Source organism: Diabrotica virgifera, chromosome 4 (genome assembly GCF_917563875.1).
Source record: "Diabrotica virgifera virgifera chromosome 4, PGI_DIABVI_V3a".
Taxonomy (NCBI): domain Eukaryota; kingdom Metazoa; phylum Arthropoda; class Insecta; order Coleoptera; family Chrysomelidae; genus Diabrotica; species Diabrotica virgifera.
This window is the reverse complement of record NC_065446.1, coordinates 237,009,204-237,036,438: the sequence shown is the minus strand read 5'-3', so window position 1 is coordinate 237,036,438 and position 27,235 is coordinate 237,009,204. Positions and strand designations below refer to the sequence as shown.

General features: G+C 33.5%; 1 protein-coding gene across 1 annotated transcript in view; it reads right to left on the bottom strand.

Annotated features, from left to right (window-relative positions):
- Positions 1–918: 918 nt before the first annotated feature.
- The window catches only part of LOC114328904 (transferrin), an 86,653-nt gene continuing 60,336 nt past the window's right edge, over positions 919–27,235 (bottom strand). The window contains exons 6-12 of the mRNA XM_028277884.2: positions 25,655–25,833; positions 22,108–22,357; positions 21,743–21,888; positions 19,253–19,444; positions 14,016–14,123; positions 11,054–11,322; positions 919–5,169 (exon numbers count right to left, since the gene is read on the bottom strand). Of these exons, the coding sequence (XP_028133685.2) occupies positions 4,996–5,169; positions 11,054–11,322; positions 14,016–14,123; positions 19,253–19,444; positions 21,743–21,888; positions 22,108–22,357; positions 25,655–25,833 (1,318 nt within the window). The 3' untranslated portion in view covers positions 919–4,995. The remainder of the gene's footprint in view (positions 5,170–11,053; positions 11,323–14,015; positions 14,124–19,252; positions 19,445–21,742; positions 21,889–22,107; positions 22,358–25,654; positions 25,834–27,235) is intronic.

The window sequence follows — 27,235 nt, the reverse complement described above, 5'->3', positions numbered from 1 at the left end:
GCAAAGAAATTAAAGTCCGAGTTGAAACTGCAAGGCAAGCATTTATAAAAATGAAGACACTGCTTACAAACAAAGACCTTCAGTTGCCTCTCAGATTGAGGGCTCTAAGATGCTACATATTTTCTATATTACTATACGGAATGGAAGCTTGGACATTGAAAAGGCAACATATAAGAAAAATAGTAGCGTTCGAAATGTGGTGTTACAGAAGAATGTTGAAAATTCAGTGGGTTCAAAGGATTACCAATGCTGAAGTGCTACGACGTTTAAATAAGGAGTTAGAAATTATGAACAGTATAAAAACAAGAAAACTAGAATATTTGGGTCACATTACCAGAGGAGAGAAATATGAGCTGCTGAGAGTTATTATGCAAGGAAGGACACGGAAAAAGAAGCATAGGAAGAAGACGCATCTCCTGGCTGAGGAACCTTAGAGAATGGTTTAACTGTAGTTCATTACAACTGTTCAGAGCAGCAGCCAACAAAGTGACCATAGCCATTATGATATCCAACCTCCGCTAGGAGATGGAACTTTAAGAAGAAGAAGACTTCAGTATATTGGGACCTCTGTCTAATCGGTTGTCACAGGTAGTATTTGGAGCATTTTCTCGAGAAGCAACGTCAAAAAGGTCACTGATGTGTCTCTCCTATTCTTTGCACTGTTGTTCGTGATCACAAATTTTTCCGTCTGCGGTTTTAAGTACGTGAGCATTTTTCTGTTTTCTAATTCCGGAGGTATATTTAAGTTACTTGTGGAGGTTGAAACTGTCATGCTTTTTTTTGGAGTTCTTCTATTTCTTTACATGAATTCTCGAGCCAGGATTCTTTGGCCTGTTTAATTTTTCTTTTTATGAGTTTGTTGATCTTATTGTTGAGCTTATTCCATCACATACACTAAATTTAAAATAAAACATCAGATCGCCAAAATAGTTTATTTGTTTAAAAAACAACATTTTTCTTAAATATAAAAGTCTAATAAAGTATATTTTTTCCAATGGTTTAAAAAGAGCCTGTAACTATAACCTGTAAGATAAAAAGTTGGCACTTGGAGGGAACAATAAAATAAATATCGCACCTCCGCTCAGAGTGTCATAAGTCAAAAAAGCAAAGTTTCGAGAAAACGACGTTTAAAGTTTGTCCTACAACATTTTCGGGTTTAACTCAAAAACTATTAAAATTAGAATAACTATTTTAGTCAGCTACAGTGGTCTTTGAAGCTCTATAAAATATCGTATTAAATATATTAAAAATATTTTTTTTAGTTGTGACACTAGACAGATAAAATAACGAAAAATTTACGAAGTATTATTTATTAAAAGTGGCACTTGCAGTACAGAATATAATATTATTATCTGGTTAACAGACTTGTACTTTTTAATGATGTAACTTTAAATACAAGTAACAGCATTAAACACAAAATACTGCAAAAAGAAAGATAAATAAGTAATAAATGTGTCACTTTTCTTGAACACATACGCAGATTTTTTCTCTTGTCCTTGTCTTAACTCGACAAACGACGCTTTATACACATCTTAGATGGACAAATGCTTTGCACAAGTCGATATGTGACACTGTTTGTGTTCAGTCGTTGATTTTGGATAATCGTATAATGACACTAGTGTCATCTAACGATAAATACTTTACTCATAAACGTGACACTTTGTGAGATATGAGTTTATAGTTTTATTAAACTGTTGGTGCAATAAAACCGATTTTAAATTTTTTTGAGTTATGACACTCTTTGAGCGGAGGTGCGATATGTAGAATAACTCAGTCAAAAACCATTGTCTATTTTATAAAAAAAAAACAGTAAAAATTAATAGTACAAAAAACTGATTTATTTCTAGCAAACAGACTGAGACCAGTTAAATGAATATTATGTAAAAATTGCGTGGATTTTTGACTTATACATAAATGTACAATATATTTTTAAAGTAAACTTTACGCAAAATTGTGTATTTATTGTTATTTTAAGTACATTAGATAAATTTATTAAGGTTAACGAAAATCGCCATCAAAATGAATCACTTTCACCAAAAAGTCCACGTAAAAAATACGTCTGTTTGCTGGATTAGCATCTAAAGCTAGCTAAAAAAAAAATGTAGGAAAAAACTAATACTGCAGAATAATAATAATAAGCCCTCTTTTAAAAAGTATGTACTTACCAATGACGTATAATATATAGACACAGCCAATGCTCATAACCATTAAAAGTGTCATAAACATTACTCCCTTTGTTGTTTTTTATGGTTTTGATACGAAGTTGCATAAAACCCACGAAACGTTAAAGATTTTTTACGAAGTTGACAGATGTAATCAAAAGACCATACGTCATTGGTGTCAAATATCATTTTGTTTGTTTGTTTGTTAATGTGAAAAGCAAATTTTTATTTTTAGGTTACGTACAGGGCACTGTCTAACAAAGAAAACTTGCCTATATTTAGAATGAACTTGACAGACAATCCCTATTGCGAATGTGGGTCCATAAAAAATCTTAATCACATATTTTTTGAATGCCCTATTAACTCCATTCCAAACTGGGATATCTACAATTTTTTTCCAACGTCCAATAAGGGACATATTATTATACCTACACAATTTTCCGCCAATAAAGGACTTCCAACCCCGATAACAATATATTCAATTTTACATAACGTAGATGAAGAATCAATCAAAGCAATTATGAAGTTTCTTAGCATAAACAGAATAAAATTATAATGCTCAACTATTAGCTACACCTCATTTCTAATTCATGCTTATTACTAATTATTGCATAACACCCATATGTTCGCTTACTAACCTTGTACAAAAAGTAAATATTTAGTCAAAGTTATCACCATAGCCAATTTACTTCAAAAAATCAAGAAGTAGACATATTCGGCGGGCCCGCCATGGTCATGAGCCAGTCAACGTGGTGACCGCCAACCTGATTGAGCTGGCCAAATTGCATAAAGCAAGGCCAATGGGCGCGTTCACCAGATGCAAACGTTGGCAATCAGTTTGCGCTTTATGCTTCTGAACGACATGCTAACGTCAAACATGTTTGGAAAGCGGTCGCCATTTTTGCAAACATAAAATATTTAAGTTGAACTTTGCAAACGTGTTGAATATTGAAAAAATATGGCGGGAATTTAAATTGTATATATTGTAGAATATATTGATAAGGGTTTTATATATAAAATAAAGGCTACTGAAGACATTCTGCTATGTTATTATCTATTAAATAAATTTTCTTTTTTCCTTTAATAAAAAAAAAATAAATTCAAAAACGTATTTATTGAGAAAATTTATTTTAGGTTACGTTCAAAACTTTAACCCAAGCAAGCAAAATGTCAAACTTTAACCTAATAAACAACCAACCGTTCAACTCGCTGTCAACAAGTTTAGAATCAAAGCGCAAACAGTTGTGAACGTGTTTGCATCTGGTGAACGCAGTCAATAACCAAGCTAGCAAGCAAATTTTGTTTTAAATTTTTGAAGGTCATTTATTTATTTTCGTAAAATATCATTTTAGACAAGACGAAAACGGCGGGTTCGTTGGAAAAAATATTCCCATGAGATTTTTTTGCATAATCACATTCGTGAGACACCCCAGAATAAGGTTCAAGAAGTCGCTTACGCGAAAAGTGGCCCAATTTTTTTTTAATAATTGTTTTAATCAAATTGCAAAAATCAATATTTTCGTCCCAGAGAAATGTTTTTTAGATTTTTCGGACCATTCCGGACAGAAAAGGTCTCTTATAATTTTTCTCTAAAGCTGATCATGTTCGAGTTATAAGCAATTTAAAATTTGAAAAACGCGAAAATCGCCATTTTTAAGACTTAATAACTCGGTTAAAAATTATCATTATGAAAATTAGAAAAAGACTAAATCAAAATTTAAAGCCCCCCCTTCATGATCCTGAAGAAATTTGTGTCATTAATTTATTACTAAGCTGTTATTATTAATTATTAATAATGAGGGGTAAGATCGTATTGACGCGGCTGTAAATGTGAGTGCGAGTGAGATGCGCCACTGGACTGCCTAAATGGCATCTCATTCGCACTCATCATGGACGGCCGCCTAATACGTGCATGGCGCTCATTATTTTTACTTAAAAATAACAGCTTAGTAATCAAGTAATGACAAAAATTTCTTCTGGATCTTGTAGGGGGGGCTTTAAACTTTCATTTAATTACTTTCTGACTTTCATAGTAATAACTTTTAACCGAGTTATTAAGCCTTGAAAATCGCCATTTTTCGTTTTTTTCAATTTTAAAATGCTTTTACCTCGAAAACGATTAACTTCAGAGAAAAATTATAAGAGACCTTTTTTATCCAGAATGGTCCAAAAAACGCAAAAAAAATTGTTCCGGTCAAAAATATTGATTTTTGCAATTTGATTAAAAAAAATTTAGACCACTTTTCGCGTGGGCGACTTTTGGAATCTTATTCTGGAATATCTCACGAATTTGATTATGCAAAAAAATCTCATGGGAATATTTTCTCCAAAGAACCCGCCGTTTTCGCCTTGTCTATTTAGGTGTCATGTTTTTGGTCCCAGAAATTCGAAGAGCGAAACATTATCACTTTTCAGGTAAGTTATTTTTGAAATGTATACTGTTTTATAAACATTAGGTTATGTGTTGATAGTCAGTAAAGGCGTTTAGTTAATTTAATAAATAAATTATTATACATTGAATACTTAACAACTTCCATTGTTTTTTTTATTTTTTTTTATTAAAATCATTTAAATATAATTTTTCTAACTAGTTTAGATTTACTTTTGATGAAAACTCATTAACCCTCCACTTCCATAGGTATTTATGGCACCAAATTATATATTAAGCAGAGGCAACTGCTGGGTCTATAATATAAATATAATATACGTCATTGGTACTTAATGCAATAAATATTTATAGTATTTTAAATATAATAACACTTATACATTCTATGAACCTGAGTTTTGCAAAAAAGGAGAGCAGTCCTAGTTAGGTAACTATACAAATCAATATCTAAAATCTTACAATAAGCATTATCACGGTCAATAAAATAGTGGATGGAATGATGCTATAAGCGCTATTGGGGTTTACTATGCAGTCTTCGGAACGCTTCAATAGTCCTTTGTAGTTTTCTACGTATTTGGCAGTGACCCCGCTACCGTCAACGTCAATTCCTGGAGTGTTATCCTAAAGGAAAAGTCATCATTATTATACGAGAAGCAGTAACAGCAGCCCAAGACTGGCTAGAGTCAATATTCATCCCACTACCAAAAAACCCAAACCCACAACACTGCAATGAGTTCCGTCTGATACGCCTTATGAGTCACGCAGTAAAATACGGATTAAAAGTCATACATAATCGAATCTATAGAAAGTGCGAAACAATTATCGGAGACGATCAGTTTGGATTCAGAGCCGGCATGGGAACGAGAGAAGCCCTCTTCAGTTTACTAGTTCTCAAAAAACTAAGTTTTCAATCTAATAGCACATAAAACAACATCCAAAAATGTTACTCTAAGGCAAGGGCATCCCTGCCGTTTCGTTCGTTGCACGCCGGGTTTTGTCCTAGTTGAGTCAGAGAGAGCAGCATGTGTGCCTCCTCAGGAGACACTAATAAGTTTCGAAACCGGTAGAGGTGCTTGCTGCACTCTCTGATTGAACTGGAATAATGATGCTGCTGTAGTTTCGTGTTGCAACGAAATTGAAAATGGTTATTCATTTTTGATTTACATGTTTACTATGAATGGAATACGAAGGGAACCATTCTCGTTGGAACTTTACCGCGCTGAGCAGATGGGATGTGAATTATAAATTGTAAAATTCCCTCATCTTCCTTAGTCTCAGCATCCGTTATGGCTTGCAAATTGTAGAAGCCTCGGAGGTGTTACCAGAGAAGGTTGCCATTGTTTTCAATATGGTAGGATGTAGAGTAACATTTTTGGATGTTGTTTTATGCGCTATTAGATTCAAAACTTAGTTTTTTGCTAGCAGTTGCCGCTAGGGCATCCCTGCCGTTTCGTTCGTTGCAATCCGTGACTGCACGCCAGGTTTTGTCCTAGTTGAGTCAGAGAGAGCAGCATATGTGCCTCCCGATGAGAGACTAATAAGTTTCGAAACCGGTAGAGGTGCTTGCTGCACTCTCTGATTGAACTGGAATAATAATGCTGCTGTAGTTTCGTGTTGCAACGAAATTGAAAATGGTTATTCATTTTTGATTTACTAGTTCTCGCCCAAAAATGCTACAACCAACAGAAAAATATATTTATGTGCATTATAGACTTTTGCTTTTATAAGCATTTGATAGGGTAAGACACGACCTACTATTAGAACGTTTGCAAGAAGTCGGTTTAGATGGAAAAGACATCAAATTACTAAAAAACTTGTACTGGAACCAAAACGCCAGAGTTAGGATCGAAGGTTCCACATCAGCAGAAATAGAAATTAGAAGGGGAGTTAAACAAAGATGTGTTCTGTCGCTCCTGCTGTTTAATCTTTACTCCGAGTTTCTATTTAAAGAGGGACTTGAGGGTTCCAAGGATGAGGTCAAGGTGAATGGCGTCAATAACAACAGCATCAGATACGCCGATGATATGGTATTGATTGCGGATTCCGACTTGGGTCTACAATGACTAATCGACAAGACCAACTCGACCTGTGAACAATTTATTATGAAAATAAACATTAAATAAACCAAAGTGATGTCAATCCGAAAAAATCAAAACGTACTCCAACCTTGGACAATAAATAGGCACATCATAGAAAAGGTCAATAGATTTAAGTACGTGGGATGCTGGATCGATAGCAGCCTAAATCCTGATCTAGAAATAAGATCGAGAATAGAACAGGCCAGAAATCATTCGAAAAAATCAAAACACTGCTATGTGCTTCTAGGCCTGAATCCCGCGTAGCAAAAAAAGTTGATTAATAGCAAGCTGAAAATTTGTTAATAACTTAACGGTGTCTAGTCGGACACATTTGATGTATGGGAACACTGGAACAGGGGAAGTTTTAATTGTGAAACAGGTTAACAATTTGCAACGTCATACTACAAAAACGTCCCATGTATTTTGTCGGACAATCATCCCAAATTTTATCATATGCAGATGACGTGTACCTAATTGCTCGCACAACACGCAAGCTAGAAGAAATGTATACCACCTTCTCAAATGCCTCAAAAAATATGGGCCTGCAAGTAAACGAGGAGAAAACTAAGATGATGGCATCAACACCCAACAATAGAGCCAGAAACATCGGTCACCAATTCACGGTTGATTGAACTCTACCTTTGAAGTGGTGGACAAATTCACATACATAGGCTCCCTGATCACCAAGGAGAACGTCATGACACTCATGACGGAAGAAATTAAGCGAAGTATCTGAACCCTGGGATCAAAAATGGTCAACTCCATTTTTAAAACAGTGGAAATAAACATGTATATGTGACAAACACAATAGACTGGCGTTTCCTGATACATTATTATTAATTGATACACAAACTATAATATGTTAGTATGAAAATAATAATGTATCACGAAATGCCAGTCTATTGTGTTCGTCACAAATACGTGTTTATCTCCACTGTTGCAAAAATGGAGTTGGTCATTTTTGATCCTAGGGTATAGGTATAATCCTAGCAAACAAATGCTATTATGGACTGAGTATACATATGAGAAGCAGAAACTTAACAACTACGAGGTATACCACAGATATAAACATATATTTGGTGGTAAAGACTTAGTAAAGTCCTTTTCATGAGCATTTTTCAGTGCGTCACAGTTTTTCGATTTCTTTCTAACACATTAAATTGTATGTGACAGAAAAAAAGGCACGTCTGTGATTACATACATTTATAACATTTATTCTAGTTATTCTAGTTGTCGATAGATGGCGCTATTATCGAAGAAAAAATTATTTACGAATTATATAATATATCTACGAATATAATGTACAATTTATAAGACTATGCAAATCAAAGAAAATACCATTTTATAAATGCAATAAACACAATTAATTTGTTTTTATGCCAAATTGCAAATAAAATGTGACAACTGTCAGATTTAAGTAAAATGTCATGTTAGAATAAATGTCATAAATGAGTATTATCACGGACTTACCTTTTTTTTCTATCATTTGTGACGCACTGAAAAATGCTCATGAAAAGGACTTTATCTCTTATAAGAATAGGAAGACTAAGATGGGCAGGACATCTAGCAAGATCACAGCAGAACAACCCTCCTAGAAGAAGCCTTGTCACAACCTGTGCGAAGTAGAAATAGGAGTAGGCCAAAACTCAGATGGAAGGATGGTGTAGATGAGGATGGGAGAAAAATAGGCGCAGCAAACTGGCAATGGTTGGCAATGGATAGGACTGACTGGCGTAATAGACTTGGGAAGGTCGAGGCTCTTTCATAGGGCTGTAGCACCATTGATGATGATGAGACAATGACAATGCATGCTGACATTGGTAGTACAACACAAGAAAATAATACAATTCCAGTTATCTATACTTTACTGATGATCCGTAGTGGAAATCGAAACGTCAAACAGTAGTTAATTAAAAATGTAATTTTCCACATAAATCCCATATAAACATAATACTGAACAGAGCCGTGCGGTACATCTTTTCAATATGATGCAAGTCTTCGAAATGCCGCCCCCAAATATTATTGAAACTTAATACTAGTATTTATTTTTATATTAAATGAAATTACACAAAATGAACGAAAACTTTTATTTTAAAAACAAAACATAATACTTTAAATTAAATGAAATATATATTAACATTAAATATCATTTTTATGAAAATTATAATTTTATCCTTTTGATTTTAATTTTGGCAAACTCTTCAATCAGATTGGTGTAGTCTAAAGTGGCAGCTAGTGAGGACTCTATCGAAATAAGTGCTAATTTTTTTAGTTTTGTTTGTCTTATGGTTGTCTTCGTAAATAGTTTTTAATCATTTTTAATTTTGAAAAACTTCTTTCCCCAAGCTACCGAGACAGAGAGTGTTAATAACATTCTTAGGGCCGGTACGTTCTGCACCTCGCATGATAAAATTCCTCTAACCGGGGTTTAATCGGGACAGATAATACCGGCCCTTAGTGATACAACTATGTATATTTGGATATAAAAAAATTAGGTTATTTTGGCACAAATAGTTCAATAACCTCTAAAGGTTTCATGGAGTATGGTATCATTTGAGATAAATCATGCAATAATTCTTCTAGAAAATCATTTGCCTCTATATCCGATTCTTTTTCTATGAAAAGTATTGAATGAAGATTTTCTGGTATTTTTCTAGTATTTTATCATCTTTCCCTTTTCCCTTTTCTTATATTTCCCTCAATTTAAAAATATCATATAAAAATTTAAAAATTTTATTATGAGCTTCTAAAAACTAAAATCGATCAATCAAAGAATTAAAGGCAATGTCTAAAATTAATATAGATGAAAAAATTTACTTTAAATTTATCTTCCTCTATTGAGAGCTGATCCATAGATCAAATTGACGCATTTTTCTCTTGCCTCAATATTTATTTTCAGCAGTTGTCTTCGGACCTTATTTACAAGATTTTCTGCAATTTCATTATCAGTAATTTTCATTTGGTCATAGCCTAATTCTCAGTAAATTTTATTTTTTCCATAGTTTCTGACAACATTTTTACACAATCTGACAAATTTATAGTTATATGGTTAGATGTTGCAACATCTTCGAGACTGAATTTATATGAAATAAACTATTATGCCAAAGAACTACACGGCATATAAATTTATAATTTTTAATATTTTTTACTAATCCTCGTGCTTTGACTTTAGTTTCTGAATCATTGTTGACGTCTTCTATTATTTCGAATAAGGCATTACATATTTCACAAAATTGAAATCTTAGGTTTCAATGCATCTATATTCGACATAACCATCTAGTAGTATTCAACGGTTTTAGTGTTAGTTGTGAAACATGTTTTTTTCAGAACTTCCCAACGCTTTGTAAAACCAGAAAAAAGTGTACAGTTCTTGTATAATACAAAAAAGGTTGTTGTTTCTTTAGAAGAAGACGCTGCGTCATTTATGACTAAGGTGGCATGCGCAGGTCACGTAAAACGCCCTCGGATATTTTTCAAATATTCTGTTCTGCACACCCTTTCTTATTCCTTTCATATCAACCCCGTTATCATAGCCTTGTCCTCTGAGCCGTTTTAAGTCAAGAACTAATTTTTCCAAATTTGTCAAAATAAGTTCTGTTAAACCTTCATCAGTTAAATATTTTCAGCTGACACTTGGTCCTATATATATTTTTAATTATTGAATGGCTCAATTTGTATTTTGATTTTACTGATTATGTCGCCCCCCTTGTGATGCCGCCTGATGCAGCTGCCTCACCGCATCATAGCACCGCACGGCCCTGATACTGAACAACTCTTGTGGACTATTAAGATGTTTTTCTGAAAGTTGGTCAGGGTGTCCCCGAAAATAGTGCGTTCCTTAAAGGTATAGGTAGAAGGCACAATGTAGAGCAAAACAGTCTTATAACATTTTTTTTTTATAAATTGATCCGTTTGACCAAAAAACGAAAATACATTTTGATATGCAAATTGAAGTCTGGCAACAACGCGCAACTCAAAAATCTAGAGATTAAAAAAGTAGGTTTGTAGGTCAGTTGCATCTGGTAGGTAAAATAATGTAAATATCAACCAAACCCATGGTACAATAAATTTCCCCAATGAAACTTTATTGTACCATGAACCAAACCCGTATCCATTATTTTGCAGGTAGGTACCTACGATGTCAACAACCCCAAAAATCACACCTCAAAGTAAATAAACAAGGGGTTATTAGGTTAAATTTCCACAGTCACAGCAAGTTCTTCTAGGCTACGTTGCCATGTCATTCAAATTTATGAAAATAAAAATTCACTTATATGGAGAACAATGTAATTTTTTTCTTGGAAACGGTTAACTTTAGAAGAAAATGTTATAGGACTTTTTTGTTCTAAATTGTGTATTATATCCATACCTTAAAGGAACGCACTATTTTCGGGGACACCCTGTATACGCATAACAAACATACTTACTGGGAAGAGTAAATCTGATTCGCCGTTAAACCTTTCGTACATTCTGAACGGGCTTCTAAGATGTTGTGCGAATTCAACGTCAATTCCATTTAGTAAAAATCTAATATCTTCTTTTTTAGGAGAGTCTTTCTGGATAAGAACTTGACCTGAAGTAATCACTGCCAGTGCTATATCGTCCATGTTGGGATCAAACCAGAAGTTTGTGGTTACGACAGAACCATTTTTCGCCAGAATTTGGAAATCTTTAGATCCGTTGAACTCTTTGATATCTGAAGCATATGAAGTATATTATGTTACTTATATAATTTATGCATATTTAGTGTATTATCATATCACAATTTGTGAAAAAAAACTCAAAAATATGCAAACAATACAGAGAAAGAGTAGTACTAGGAATATGTGCACACCAAACTGTACAAATACTATGTATATCTTAATGTTGTTCACAATTTTACTACAAAAATGATTTTATTAACGTTTCGACGTTCAAATCGGATGCTACCAACAACTGTCAATACTAATGGAATGGGCATGAAGCGAATTTAATGTGGCCAGGATGAGAGAACGATGTCAGGGAAGGAGGAAAGATAATCGACATCTTTCGTAAACAAAAAAATTGATAGTGGTAGGTGGTAGTTGTAGCAAATTTTCCCTGAAAAATTCTCTGTCTCTGTAGGACCTCTCTCTTGTATGTTGGTTTGAATTCAAACGCTTCACTGTTTGAATGGGACGGAGCTATTCCATCAGTATAGGGCTTTTCATCGACTGTCAATTGTTTCGAGCTTCTGTCATGTGTCACATAATAATAATATATCTACGTCATACGTCTTTGGTTTGTATTATTGTAGATACCAATAACGTATGACGTAGATATATTAATATTATGTGACACATGACAGAAGCTCGAAACAAATGACTGTGAATGAAAAGCCCTATTGACAGTTCGTTGATCGGATGCCGTTGTCAAAATACAAAATATTGATAAATTAAACAAAAATGTTGTTGCTTAGTAAAAAATCCTTCTAAAAAATTATATTGCAGCTCGAGCTCGTCTTACTCTAAGCAATGCTGCAACACTGAAATGAAAACCTAAAAATGTTGCCTTGATTTACCAAGTAACCAGGGGAATATTGGGGGACGTAAGTGACGGTCGAAGTATTTTAATAAATTCATTTTGTTAATATTTAAATGAATAATCACTGCCTCTAGTTGTTCATGAGTAAGATGTTGCAATATATTTTGAACATTGGAATTCTTTGGTACTCCTAATTTTGTAAGTTCGGTTCTCAGATTAAACTGCTTGGATACTCTTATTGGACACTGTAGAAGAATATGATCTAGATCCTCAATTTTTCCGCATTCACAGTAAGGATGTTCTGTTACTTTTAATCTATATAGATGTGAGCTTGTGCAACAATGTCCTGTTCTCATTCTTATTATATTTGTCAAATGCCTTCTATCTATGTATGGGAATTTGTGAAACCAGGGTTTTTCTGGAAATGTTACTTGTATTTCTGAATACCATTTTCCTTTAATTTGTACTTTTGACTTCCAATAATGATTGTGTTCATTTTTTATATTATCTTTTTAGAATTGGCCGAAGTTATGTATAGTTTATTTTTATCTCCTGGGGAATCTTAACACACTTGCCAATGTTTGCCAAATTATCCACATGTTCATTGCCCTCTATTCCTGAGTGACCTGGAATCCAGCATAGTTTATAGTTTCTGCCGATACAATTGGCCTCGGTAATTAATTTTTTGTTTCTAGTTATATCATTGATATATTGGCAATATCATTATTTTAAAGTCTTCTACTTTAAAATGTATAATATATGTCTGAATTGCCGATATAAATGAGTCAGATTAAATAAATTTTTTTGAAGAATTATTTACTAAAGGCGGGTTCTCATTAGTCAATCTCGTTGATCAATATCCTTGATTCTATGAAGAAAAATAGATTTATATGAACGTCGATTCAGCGATATTGTTCTATCACATGGTGTTTCAATAAAAGTGAAAAGCCTTCCTACTTTTGATAGATCAATGGAAATGATTCTATCAAATAGAACAATGGTTGACAGTGCGAACTAGCATTCAGTTGCGTTGACGTGTATTTTGTGGAGTTAAATAGTAAGCATAATATGAGATGAGAAATTCTTTGTAAAAACCATAGACATATTATAATTTCGTGAACAATATCAAATTTTAAATGGAGAGACAACCATATCTGCAAGTTTCTTTAACTATACCAGAGAGAGGAGTGCTATGGATAATTAGGAGTGAACAATATAAAAATATAATAAAGCGGGAAAAAAGCTATGAAGCTAATCGTTTTGGAATGGAAATAGAAATCCTGACTCTAAACGATATTAAAAATAAAATTAAAAGTATCCGGACAACCTACACAGTTGAACTGAATAAAATATTAAAAGCAAATAAAAGTGGTACAGGAACAGATGATCTGTATAAACATAAACCACCATAAACCAAAACGTTTAAGAGGTGTTTCCGTTGCAAAAGAGAGTCAGAGATGTTCTTGTTTTCCTATTTTTAAGTACGTTTTTTAAATATTCACACCCAATGCGAACGCCAGCATGCACAATTTTCTTCTTTGCAGCCATTATTAAAGTTAGCACTTTGTAGACCGAATTCAATATCCTTGAAATAGTGTGAATTTGAATTCTATGTTCAGTTGCATAGAATCAACACTATTGATCAATGAGGTTGACTAATGAGAACCCGCCTTAAGCAACCACATTTGTGTCTAATTTATCAATATTTTGTATTTTGACAACGGCATCCGATTTGGACGTCGAAACGTTAATAAAATCATTTTTTTAGTAAAATTGTGGCTTATTACCCACTTAAAATGATTACTATGTATATCAGAGACGAACCAATCAGAAGGAGACAATACATGGAGAAAATAACCAAATATGTACTCAAAAGTTTGTATTTACCTTTCAGAGTTATAACAGCATATTCTCCAGCACCACTTGAAAGACATCTTAAGGCACCATCGGTTCCATAATATTTATTATCATCATCTGCGTTACAATAAACTGCGGCTAAAACAAAAACAAGTTTTCATAGTTTCAATCATTCCTACTAAATTTAGGCATTATGGTAGGGGAGCCCAAGCGGGAATTTTTGCAGCTACTCGAGCGCGTCAGATTATCATATGGGGAGGAACCTGGTACCCTGCAGATGTACGTCTATCACATATTGGCTCTTAACACAGGGAAGTCGGTTAAGGGGGGCCCGAAAAAAATATATCCTTATAAATACTCGACATTGTCAAATTAAGATAAGGTAAGTTAAGTACATGCAAAAGAGTGTATATTTAAAAAATCTGTCGATTTGAGCGGGGCGTAAGAAAATGGGCGGGGAGTCAAAAAGTTTCACAAAAAAAGCGAGTATTTCGGGAAATAATATCAGATCGAAAAATTTAAAAAAAAAAAACGTCTTCAATATTTTTCAAAAATCTATCGAATGGTACTAAACATTACCCCCACGGAGAGAGGTGGGGGTAAATTTAAAATTCTAAATACAAACCCCGCGATATTTCGCAAAATTAACATCAGATCGAAAAACTGCAAAATACACTTTCAAAATGTTCTTGATAAATCTATCGAATGGTACCAAAACACGACGTCCCACGGAGGTGGGGTGGGGGTTACTTTAAAATCTTAAATGGGACTCCCAAATTTTTATTGCAGATTTGGATTCTTTACGTAAAAATAAGCAACTTTTATTTGAGACATTTTTTCGAATTATGGATAGATGGCGCTATAATCGGAAAAAACGATTGTTGGAAATGAAAAAAAAAAAAATAAATTAAAAAAGGGAAAGTCCCCACTAAAATGGAAAATTTTACTTAACTTTTTTGGTTTTAGAACCTAATCACAACCCAATAGGTCCCCATAACGCTCGAGTGACTGCAAATTTAGCATACTTTGCTCCCCTACCATTATAATATTTATAATCAATGAACAGTATTTAAAATTTAAACCATTTACGATATGCTGATTTTTTAAATATTTTTATTTGCGAGTGTCTTGAGTGGATTTAAAAAACGATTTTACAAACATGGAAATGAAGGAAAAGGCCATCGGCAGTCCACCCAGCATAAATATTATAAATAGGTGGGCATGGGAATGTAACTTCTTCTTCTTTAGTAGCCTCTTCTGGTTCAGTCTTGAGGAGATAGTCCTCCCATTGTGTTTTCCATGTGCCTGCCTTGTGCTTCAGCGTTTCCCAAACGGTGGGTCGCGGTGTGTCTCTTACAGTAGCTGAGTAGCGTACAGACCGGTTTCCTCCCAGGCGCCAGCCCGATCAGTTTTCTCCCACTTTCTCTCTTGCTCGGATCCAAACACCGGTTCTTATTCTCAGTCTGGCTCTGGTATTTGCCTGAGTAATAACATACGACAGTGGCTTGATACTCCTTCTAGCGTTGTTTTCGTTTAATAGTAGAAGTTTTCACTACTTTTTATGCTATTTAAGTATGCTTATTTTATGTTATTTTAAGCCTCCCATTCCCATTGTGTTTTCCATATTCGCCTGCCCTGTGCTTAGCTATTTGGTGCCAGTTTCTTCCTGCCCTCTCTTTAATGTCTATCAATTTTTGCGGCGTTAATGTGCTCTTCTTTGCAATTGTATTATTCCCTTTGCCCGCTTCTCTTCGCTTTCTCTTGTCACATATCACGCCCATTTACATTTCAGATTTTGTGATAGCTTCGATAACATCTTTTACTTTGGTTCTTCTTAAATCTTCGTTTCTCATATGATCTCTTAAGCTTATATTTCTCATAAGTCTCTCAAAAGCTCTTTGAGTTATTCTAAGTCTATTGATAGATTGGTTAGTAGCGGCCCAGGTATGGGAAAATAATCATCACCCATGTGGCGAGCACGACCGGTAGACGGAGCCCGTCCCCGTTGCCGTTTCATCCAGTAGTACTATAAACTACCCAATGTCTTTCATAGCACACGATTCTTCACATTGAAAATCCTCAAATTATGTAAATAGATTCTGTCGAACGAAATTTACACTTCTGATTATATAGTTTATTAAAAATATTATACAGTCGAACCCGCTTATTGGAATAGCCTTCGTGCCCGGGATATTCTAATAACCGATCACTGGTGACTAATAGTAGAAATAATTGTACCGAATATACGTATCTAATAATACTACATACGTAATGTACTTTGTACATACTATGTATGTACAGTATTTCTCATGATCATCTTTCAGTGCGTCACAGTTTTTCGATTTCTTTCTAACGAATTAAATTGTATGTGACAGAAAAAAAGGCACGTCGGTGATTACATTTCGTCGGTGACATTTTTATAACATTTATTCTAGTTATTCTAGTTGTCGATAGATGGCGCCATAATAAAAAAAATAATTTTTTTTAAGTAGATAATAATATTACAAATATAATCTGTATAATTTATAAGACTATACAAATCAAAGAAAATACCATTTTATAAACGCAAGAAACACATTTGATTTGTTTTTATTCCAAATTGAAAATAAAATGTGACAACTGTCAGATTTAACTAAAATGTCATGTTAGAATAAATGTCATAAATGTGTATTATCACGGACTTACCCTTTTTCCTATCATTTGTTACGCACTGAAAAATGATCATGAAAAGGACAATACATACATACGTATATTATGGTTTTATTTCTTTTTGTGTTAATAATAATAGTGTACCTAACTGATACCTATTTTATATTTTCTTATTTAAATACATACAACAGAATTATGTACTTATTTTTTCTGGAAATATAATCGGTAATCTTGGACGAATTTGTTTTACATAAAAGATTATTCACTTTTTGCTCTAAATTATAATGATTAAAAAATTGACATTGGATTGGCCTTAAAGAAAACTTCTTATAATTTTACAAGCGGTTAAGACCAAATTAACCGTTTCTTAAAATCTATTGACTGGCAACACAATGGGTTAGCAATAAAAATGTTTACAAAATTGAAAAAGTACCTACTTTATGATCTGTGAATATTTTTGTTAGATGGTAGAATGATTGGTTGGTGCCCACAACGAAGTAATAAAATATTACCTGACAGACCCTATAAACCAGAAACCATGTAAAGGGCCTAGCCGGGTAAGATGATGAAAAGTGCCCCCAACTCGATTCTAATTCCATATAGGTCACCGTTTAGCATATATAGTGAAACTAACTTTCTGAAATTTTTAGCCCCCTAGGTGGTCATGTGACCCACCTAGAGCCTAATTAGGCTTTTTATGTTTTTATTTTTTATCTCAGCCGCATCGAGAACTAGCGAAAAACTAATAAAAAATTTGTAAGATTTAAAAAGCGTAAGCGTGTACGAAAAAACTTTTTTTTTTAATTTTTGGCGGGAAATTTAAATTTTAGAACGATTTTAAAATTTTAAATGAGTATAAAAAAATAACTAAGACATTCGTTTTTACGAAAAAAATATATAACGTGTATTTTTGCATATTTCACCCTGAATTTTTTCAAATTTTTAAAATTAGTGAAACGCACCTTCAAAAATAAAAAACCGCATTTTTCAAAAAAGGTAACACCGTCATTGGAGTAGGTGAAAAATTTAAAAAGAATTGGGGTTTGCTTAATAAAAATTTTTTGTAACACCATCCATTTTCAAGATACAGGGCGTTGAAGAAAACAAAATTTTACACATTTTTTACGATTTTGCCGAAACTACTGGCAACAATGTAATAAAACTTGGCGGGTTTTAAGAGGTAGTTGTTGTGCATGTTTTGACATACAATTAAGGATTTGATATTCATCATTGGCGCGCTTAGGGGTAATGGTCTGAACTTTTCAAAGAAAAAAAGATAGTACGCCACTGACATATTTCAAATTAACAATCATTTTTAAATTCCTCATTCAATTTGCGATAAAAAAACTATCTTATCATTTTTTCATACGAGGCGCCGTTTTGCTGCAAAAAATAAAATATCTTAACGTTTCCAAAGTATTCGAATTAGTTTTTATAATGGACGTACGAGTTTACGTATGTAGATGTAGAAACTACTAATAGAAGTTCGAATACTTTGTAAGGGTTAAGATGTTTTATTTTTTGAATAAAAATGGCGCGTCGTATGAAAAAATAGGAAGATAGATTTTTTGTCACAAATTAAACGAGGAATTCAAAAAGGATTGTTAATTTGAAATATGTCAGTGGCGTACTATCTTTTTTCTTTAAAAAGTTCAGACTATTACTCGTATACGCGCCAATGATAAATATAAAATTCTTAATTGTATGTCAAAAAATGCACAACAACTACCTCTTAAAACTCGCCAAATTGTATTACAATGTTGCCAGTAGTTTCGGCAAAATCGTAAAAAATGTGTAAAATTTTGTTTTCTTCAACGCCTTCTCTTCGTATATTGAAAATGGATGGGATCACAAAAAATTTTTATTAAGCAAACCCCAATTATTTTTCCGCTTTTTACCTATTCTAGTGACGGTATTACCTTTTTTGAAAAATATGTATAAAATTAATCAAAAAACGAAAAAAAGAACCGAAAAAATGCGGTTTTTTATTTTTAAAGGTGCGTTTCACCAATTTTAAAAATTTGAAAAAATTTAGGGTGAAATATTATGCAAAAATACACGTTATATATTTTTTTCGTGAAAACGAATGTCTTAGTTATTTTTTTATACTCATTTAAAATTTTAAAATCGTTCTAAAATTTGAATTTCCCGCCAAAAATTAAAAAAAAAAATTTTCGGACAGAACTTTTTAAAGCTTACAACTTTTTTATTTAAAGTTTTTCGCTAGTTCTCGATGCGGCTGAGATAAAAAATAAAAACTTAAAAAGCCTAATTAGGCTCTAGGTGGGTCACATGACCACCTAGGGGGCTAAAAATTTCAGAAAGTTAGTTTCACTATATATGCTAAACGGTGACCTATATGGAATTCGAATCGAGTTGGGGGCACTTTTCATCATCTTACCCGGCTAGGTTTCTAGGAATTTGTATATAAAAAGTTTTTGGTTAATCTGAATAATATTATATAAAGCGGTACTGTTTTACTAAAACGTATTCCTATAAGCGTTTACATTTATTAAGGAGTAAATGGAAACGTTTCGGGACCTCAAATTTTTATTCCTTAAACCGGGATATTTTTATAACAGGGATTCTAATAAGCGGGTTCGACTGTATATACTTACTATGTAAATTCGAAACAGGAATGCATTGTGCGCACAACTTGTCACTATCCCCGGTGCTAAATCCGAAATCTTTGGATCGGGCGTCAGGCACGCAACTGCTACCGACGAAATCGCTGAATATTGCACTGTAATCGCAAGACTTCTTTGAGACTATGTTCTGTGTCCTCAATGTGTCAATAAACACCAGCCATTCTAAAAAAAAACAGAATTTATTTTATTTATAGATAATTATAACTAGTTGGGCCTAATTTAACATGTAAAAACATTCGTACAAGTTGAAAAAAATAAATATTCAACGAAATATTGAACTTTCGAAATAAACGCAGTTTCAATTTAAGCGACAGACGGCATTCCCGATATTTTAACACTTCCGTAGTGTTATACAACAGGGAAAGAATTTAGTGACTGAGAGAATGCACAATGCACTGACAAGTGGCGGATCTAAGGGGAATAAAGGAAATTCACCTCCCCCCAACAAGGTTAAAATTGTTGAAATAAACCCTTTCGTTCACGAATTAAATTTCTTTAAGCTAAAAATCTGAAATTTGCAACATAGCGAGAATGATTTTTCTCGAATTTTTGATATTAGTTTTACATTTTCAAAATGCAGAGTTTGGTCACTACAAGATATCCTCATTTGAAGATATCGTGAGCCAATTGAGTAAAAATATTAGATATATTTTTTTTAAATACTGCGAAAAAGCAAAAAACTAAAGTGTTTTATTCAATAAGTAATGTATGGCATCTTAAAAAACATTTTTTTTACTTTTACAGAGATGAACCTTGCATTTGTTGCATGTCAATACAGAAAAATGTCGCATGAAATATAAAAACATATTTGAAAAATATTTTGTTCAAAAGCTGTTAGATGGCAGCACAGGTACTCATTGGACGGAATGAGATGTCCACAATTGGAGACAATGTGTTACAAGGGTAAAAACACATGGAGCTATATACAAAAAATTATAAAATAGGTTGTCCTCAATTGGGGTTAAAACACACGTACGGACAAAAATACCGAATATTTTGAATTTATTATGTGAAGTGAAATTTTTTGTGCTGCAATCCTTAGCCCTCCCAGTAGCATAGGGACAGGATTTCTTTTCCGAATGCGATGTTTTAAAATGCCATATTCGTGCTCGATCGGATTTAACTCTGATATGGGCTATATGGTGATCAATATAATGTTTTAAGTTGAATCTCATCAATGTATTCTCTATTCTAACAACATGATGTGGTGCGTTATCGTGCATCAGCACGAATCTATGATATCCAATGTGGCTGGTAAATGACAAAACATGATCTTCTAAAATGTTTTCAATGTACATGTCAGCTGTCATTCGCTCATCACCCTCACAAGTTCGGTATGTCCTTTCCAAGCAATACCGCTCAAGGATTGCAGCACAAAAAAACATTTCACATGTTAATTCCAAAATATTCGATATTTTTGTCCATGAGTGTATATTAGCTAACATGAAAATTAAACCATAAACAGATAAATTCAACCCAATAAACCCTATTTAGGACAATTAAGGAAACTTAGTTTCCAAGTGTTATTATTATGTCTTTTATGTAGTTTGAGTTTATCTTTTTATGTCTTTGGTTGGTGTTTCATTGGATTGGAAGTCCCCCCTCCCAAGGTAAATGTCTAGATCCTCCACTGGCATTGACAACGGTAGGAATGAGAGAAACATATTTAAAACGACATAGCAATATTAGTCACCAGAAACAGCGTCCCAAAAATTTAATAGATTTTTATTAGTGGAGGAATCAGCAAAGAGGAGAAATTTCCTATGTTCAACGATTCAACAGTAGTTATACAACACGGAAAGAATTTAAGGTGAATATGCACTAACCAGTGGCGGATCTACGGCGGGCGAAAATAGGGGAAATTCCTCTCCCCTAAAAAGGTTCAAAATTAAAGAAAATAATTGTCAAGACATAATAATAGGTTTGTTCTAGCATCAGTTTCAAACGGTTTGAAATGATCAGCGAATAGTCGACCAGCGCGAGTAGAGGGGATAGCACTGGTGACTGTATTATGTTCTCTCACTGACCAACTGTTTGCTGACGGTTTCTGACTAGTTTGACTGTTTGCTAGAACAAACCTAATATATTATTAGCTGACATGAAACTTAAACCACAGTCAGATAAACTCAATCCAATAAATACGGTAGTTAGGAAAACTAAGGCAACTTAATGCATATAAGTTATTATTTATGTCTTTTATGTAGTTTAGTCTTTTTGGTTGTTGTTTCACTGGAAGTCCCCCCCCCCCGGCAAATATCTAAATCCGCTACTGGCATTGGCAATGGTAGGAAATGAGAGAAGGATATTTAAAACGATATAGCAATAATAGTTGCACGAAATTTCTTCCAAAAATTTTAAAAGATTTTTATTCGTGGGGGGAATCGGCGAGGATAAGCTAAAATTGCTGGCAAACTTATACATACTTATACAAATTTTTAACTAGATTGTCATTTACATTACCTCTTCCACCATATCGAGGGAAACAAGATTGCTTTCCTTGGAGATCATTTAAACTCTTAATGCTTGTGCCGTTCTTCACAGCTATTACTACGTAAGAAATATTAGTCTTGAAGGTTTCTGGATAAGCGATAGGTTGCAAGCCTTTTCTATAAAAAAATATTCAAAATAATACCATCATTTAAAAGTATTTACTACATTAACTTGCACATCATTTGTACTTACAAACAGCAAATAGACGGGTAAGATGACTTAATAACATTACATGGCAAAACCGACATATTAACACTGAGATGAAGTCAAGAATTTATAAAGCCAGTGTAAGACCAATATGCTAGAATGACAACAGAATGATTTAGTTTACTTACTTGAGAGCAATATATCCATAAGTAACGTCGGAATACATCACATCAGATTTATTGTTTTGTAGATCAATTAAGCAAGACACCGTATCGTTATCCGAACTTTGTTTGCAATCTACGACAGGTTCAAGACCAACGTTTAAGGCAGCTTGTGCGAACCATTTACATTTTTGCTGTTCTTTGTCATTCAATGTGCACCAGTTAACTACTTCTTTACAACGAGTGTTATTCGAAAGTGATGGGATAGATCTGATACCTAAAAAACATGAACATATAAAAAGTACAAATAGTCGAGGAAATGAAGCATTTTGGCTCGCAATTTTTTCGTCCAGCATGGATTTACTTGAAATTTTCACAGAAGGTAGGGAATAGTCCAAGGATCATTTTCTATATCATGTCGCTATCATACGCTAAAACCTTGGGGGTGGTTGCCACCCCATCTCGGGGGGGGGGGGCGGGAATTTTTTATTACATTTTAACTATGTAAATCGATGTAAAAAGTAATTATAAGAATAAAATGTTTTTTACATTTTCTTCGTAAAACTAATATTTTTCGAGTTATTCGCGCTTGAAAGTAACAGTTTTTCGATGAAAAAATCGACTTTTTTAGAGGGTTTTTGAGAATACCTCGAAAAATATGCATTTAATAAAAAAACTGTAGATATCAAAATTGTATTTTTTAGTAACACAAACCAATTGATTTTTCTGTAATATCGTTAAGACCAATACAAACCCAGATGATCAATACAAACATGCCGTATGTTAAAAGTTAGCTGTTTTCGTCAAATGCATAATTTGAAATATTCAAAGTAAAATAACGGAAAAACTTTGCATTTTTTGAGGAAAACTTTAATAATCTTTTTTCAAGTATACAGTTAGGCCTTTCAAAAAAAATTAATAAAAAGTTTCTAGTCTGAAAATTAAGCGACTTATGATCAAAAAAATGTATGAAAAAATCAGTGCAAACAACCCCCTAACTACCCTTCTGATTAAAAATTTGTCTTCAACTTTCTGTAATTCCTTTTATATTTGTATTATCACTACACCCAAGAAGTTTGACCTATTTAAAAGGTCTAATTTTAGAAAAATTGGAGTTTAAAGAAAAATTAATTTTTTGCAATTTCCCATTTTTCACCTTTTACTTCAAAATATCTCCGAAAATACAGGAGATACGAAAAAAATGATAGATTACTAAATTGTAGCTTCTTTAATAACTAAAATTCCCTTGTTCATAGATTTTCATTACAGTGAACAGTTAGCGAGATATAGCTGTTTAAAATCTCTATTTACGAGCAAACACCCCCTTATTCGAGCCCTTTAAACCCACCCTAATTAAAAACTGAGGGATCTTACGGAATTTAGTTTACACACTTATAACTCTTCAAAAATCCTACAGTCATTTTTGAAAAAACTTTTTACCGCCAAAAATGAAGGAGCTATGCTTATAAAACGAATTTTTTTTTTCGAAAAATTCGGATAGTCCGCTTATGGGATAATTTTCAATGTATGTATAATACCACAGAACCGGTTCGTATACTGGAAGATGACTAAAAAACTATTTGTATTTGTACATATTTGTAAATTCGTATTTTTGTGTAAATAAATGTTTTTGTATTTCTTTAATTATACTTTTTTTTCTGTATAGACCTATTAAAATATCTACTTATAAAAACTGTAACGTTATTAAGGGTGGTTTTTAAGGGTTAAAATATTATGATATTATATCTTAAAGTATAAAACAATCATTATTATTTAACCAATCAAAACCAAATTTTACCCATATTAAAGTTTACAATGCTTTTATATAATTTTTGACAATAAGGGGTAGTTTACACCCCTAAAAATATTAAACACCCTTAAGCATGATATAGAATATGAAGTACAGGGTGAGATGATCCTAATCCCAAATTTTTATGTAAATCGATGCAAGCCGAAATTATTCTTTTAGGATAAGTAAATTTTTTATATATAGCTCCAACAAGGGTGGTTTTAAGGATTGAAATATTATGATAGTATATCTTAAAGCATAAAACAATCACTATGTAACTAATAAGAACCGAATGTTGACAATATTAAAGTTTAAAATGTTATTTTATAATTTTTTACAATTAGGGGTAGTTTTCACCCTTACAAAACCAAAAGCGTACAACGGCTCAATATAGAAAATGAACTAGAGGGTGTAATGAGCCTAATCCCAAATTTTTGTACAAATGCTGGACGAAAAAATTGCGAGGTTTTGCCATTTTTTCAGCTTCATTTCCTCGACTAAAATAAAGTATGTCCTAAAAGTTTTGGCACAAAATTAATTGGCTTTAATTTTAACAAAAACGAACGAGTTTTAAAACCGTTCGGTAAGGGTACTTGTTGCGCTCTCTAAACGAACTGAAATATAAGACGGCTTTGGCTTCGTATTGCAACGAGATGGAAATGGTTATTCATTGTTATTTCTATTCGTATTAATCTTATCTGATTATGCATGGTTCCATTTTCGTTTGAATTTTTTCGCGCTGGACAGATGGAATGTGAATTGCAAATTATATAATTCCCTCATATTCCTAGCTTAAGCGTCCGCTTACCTTGCATTTTTGGAAGCCACGGAGGTTAAAATAGGTCGATTTAAGCAAACTTACCTTAGTACAAAAATTGATAATAACCGAAATACAGCGTGTCAATGTTAAAACTTCTATTTTATTTATGCTTGAATGTTTCCTAACAGACATGAGCTAATAACACAAAATTTGGTAAGCGGTGGTTTTTGGGACAAGAAATCTAAATTCGCCACCAAAAATGACGTATTACCCAGAGGGCGCCACATACGCTTCTAAGCGCTCATTTAATAGGTTCAATTGTTTGTATTACCCAATCTACACACTTTTTGAATCAAAACTTTTATTCTCTTAATATTTTTACTTAACAAATGTATAATACATTCATCTCGCTAAACTCAACCGTTTTCGAGATAAATGCATTTTAAATCTGCGAGGCAACAACATTTTTTGCACAATATCATTTAGTTACACCCGAAAAATAACTTAAACCCATAAAAATTTCCAAAAATGTATCGCACTTGCGATGCAATGACATAAATATGAAAACTGGCACAGTTATTATGGTTTTAAGTTTATTTTTCGGGTCTATCTACAATAATATTATGCAAACAATTATGTTGTATCGCAGAATTAAAATGCGTTTATCTCGAGAACAGTTGAGTTTAGGGAGATGAATGTAGTATAATTTTTTTAAGTAAAAATATTAAGAGAATAAAAATTTTGATTCAAAAAGTACGTGGAGTGGGGGGATAAAAAAATTAACGCATTAAATGAGCGCTGAAAGACGTTGTAGCGCCCTCTGGCTAACACATCATTTTTGGTGATGACACATCAGGTTTGACACCCTATATTTCTGTTATTATCAACTTTGGTACTAAGGTAAGTTAGCTTAAATCAACCAATTTTAAGCTCAGGAATCTAAGGTTAAGCTATCACCCATTCTTTACCAAACACCCTGTATAGTTTAAAACTAATGAGTCTGTATAAATAAACGTCTTGCTTACCTGCTACATGCTTGGACAGTGAAGTGTCAGGAAGATAATTAATTTTATCAGTGGATTTCATTTTAAGAAGTTCTAGTAGAGAGTCTTTTATAGGGAGCATTCCTAAACTTTGAGATGCAAATGCGGTGTTAGCTGGTAAGTTTTTCTTCAGGTAGTCCGAGACCTCATTGACTCTAGTCCTAAAATTATAATATTCAGTTATAACACACTTGCGAGCAAAAAAATCGATTCTTCGATAGATTGTAGTTTATGCTTATAGTCTAGCCGCTAAAAAGATGGAATGATCACGCGAACAGCAGGCACTCTTAAACGTTCCTCTCCCGATATTACCACTTTTTCCACTTTTACACCGCTCAACAAAAACGAATTTTAAACACTGCCTAAGAAAATTCACCAGCCGAAGTGCAAAACACAAAATAATGACGGCGTAAATAGTTGTTAGAAAGTCTGGCTTCGAACGACCGGTCGATGCTTGCATTGAATGATCACACGAACTATGAATTCCATCTATTAAACCAGTGATTCCCAACCGGGGGGCGATCGCCCCCTTGGGGGCGATGTGAGATTTTCAGGGGGGCGATAGAGCGAAGGGGGCGATATGGGGGGCAATAGAGAAAAGGGGGCGATATGGGGGGCAATAGAGAAAAGGGGGCGATATGGGGGGCAATAGAGAAAAGGGGGCGATAAGGTGGGCGATTAGCATCTGGGAAAAGAGAAATGGGTAATAGAGAAGAAAAAACAATACTTTCGATCGGATATCCATAGGATAATAAAAAGTAATTAAATGTACACCAATGCAGGTAATAATAACACAAACATCTCGTCTAGTAACAGAGGGCTATGAATCATGATACAATTTAATTCTATAGGTAAGTAATACATTATAATTAATTCTTCATTTTCCTTTTATCAAGCTTTCGTATTGGGCGAACATCCGCACAAAAGAGAAAGGGATAGAAGTGGGATAAGAATGATGAGAGTAGGTACCGACCCTGCCGATCTGACTCCAACAAAAAGTGTACGGCCAAAATTGTGGTCGTTTTGTCATCTATCTATCTTTTGCCCTTCATTTGTCCACAGTTGAACGTAGGCCTCCCCCTTATTTTTCCACTCTTCTTCGTTCAGTGCTAATCCTGTCCATCTGGTCCCAGCGTATCTTTTTGGGTCATTGGACCATCTCATCTGTGGTCTGCCCTTTCCTCTTTTACGGTCCCAAGGTCTCCAGTGGATTGTCGCTTCATTCCATCTTCCGTCTTTTTGTCTGTTGTTTTATCATGTTTTTAACTAGAGAGTAGCTGCATGTTTGTTTAGATCTTTCACTTTGGTTTTATTTCTGATCCATGTATTTTTATTTTTGTCACTTATCTTGATACCCAGCATCTTTCTTTCCATTGCCCTTTGAGTATTGGCCATTCTTTCCATATTTTCCTTCGTGAAGGTCCATGTCTGTGCTTCATATGTAAATATTGGTCTTGTCATAGATGAGGTAAATAAAATTAAAGCAAAACCAAAGAATAATGGAATATTTCGTACACTCTGACACTCTGTAAAGAAAATGATAAGATATTTAATACATTGCTA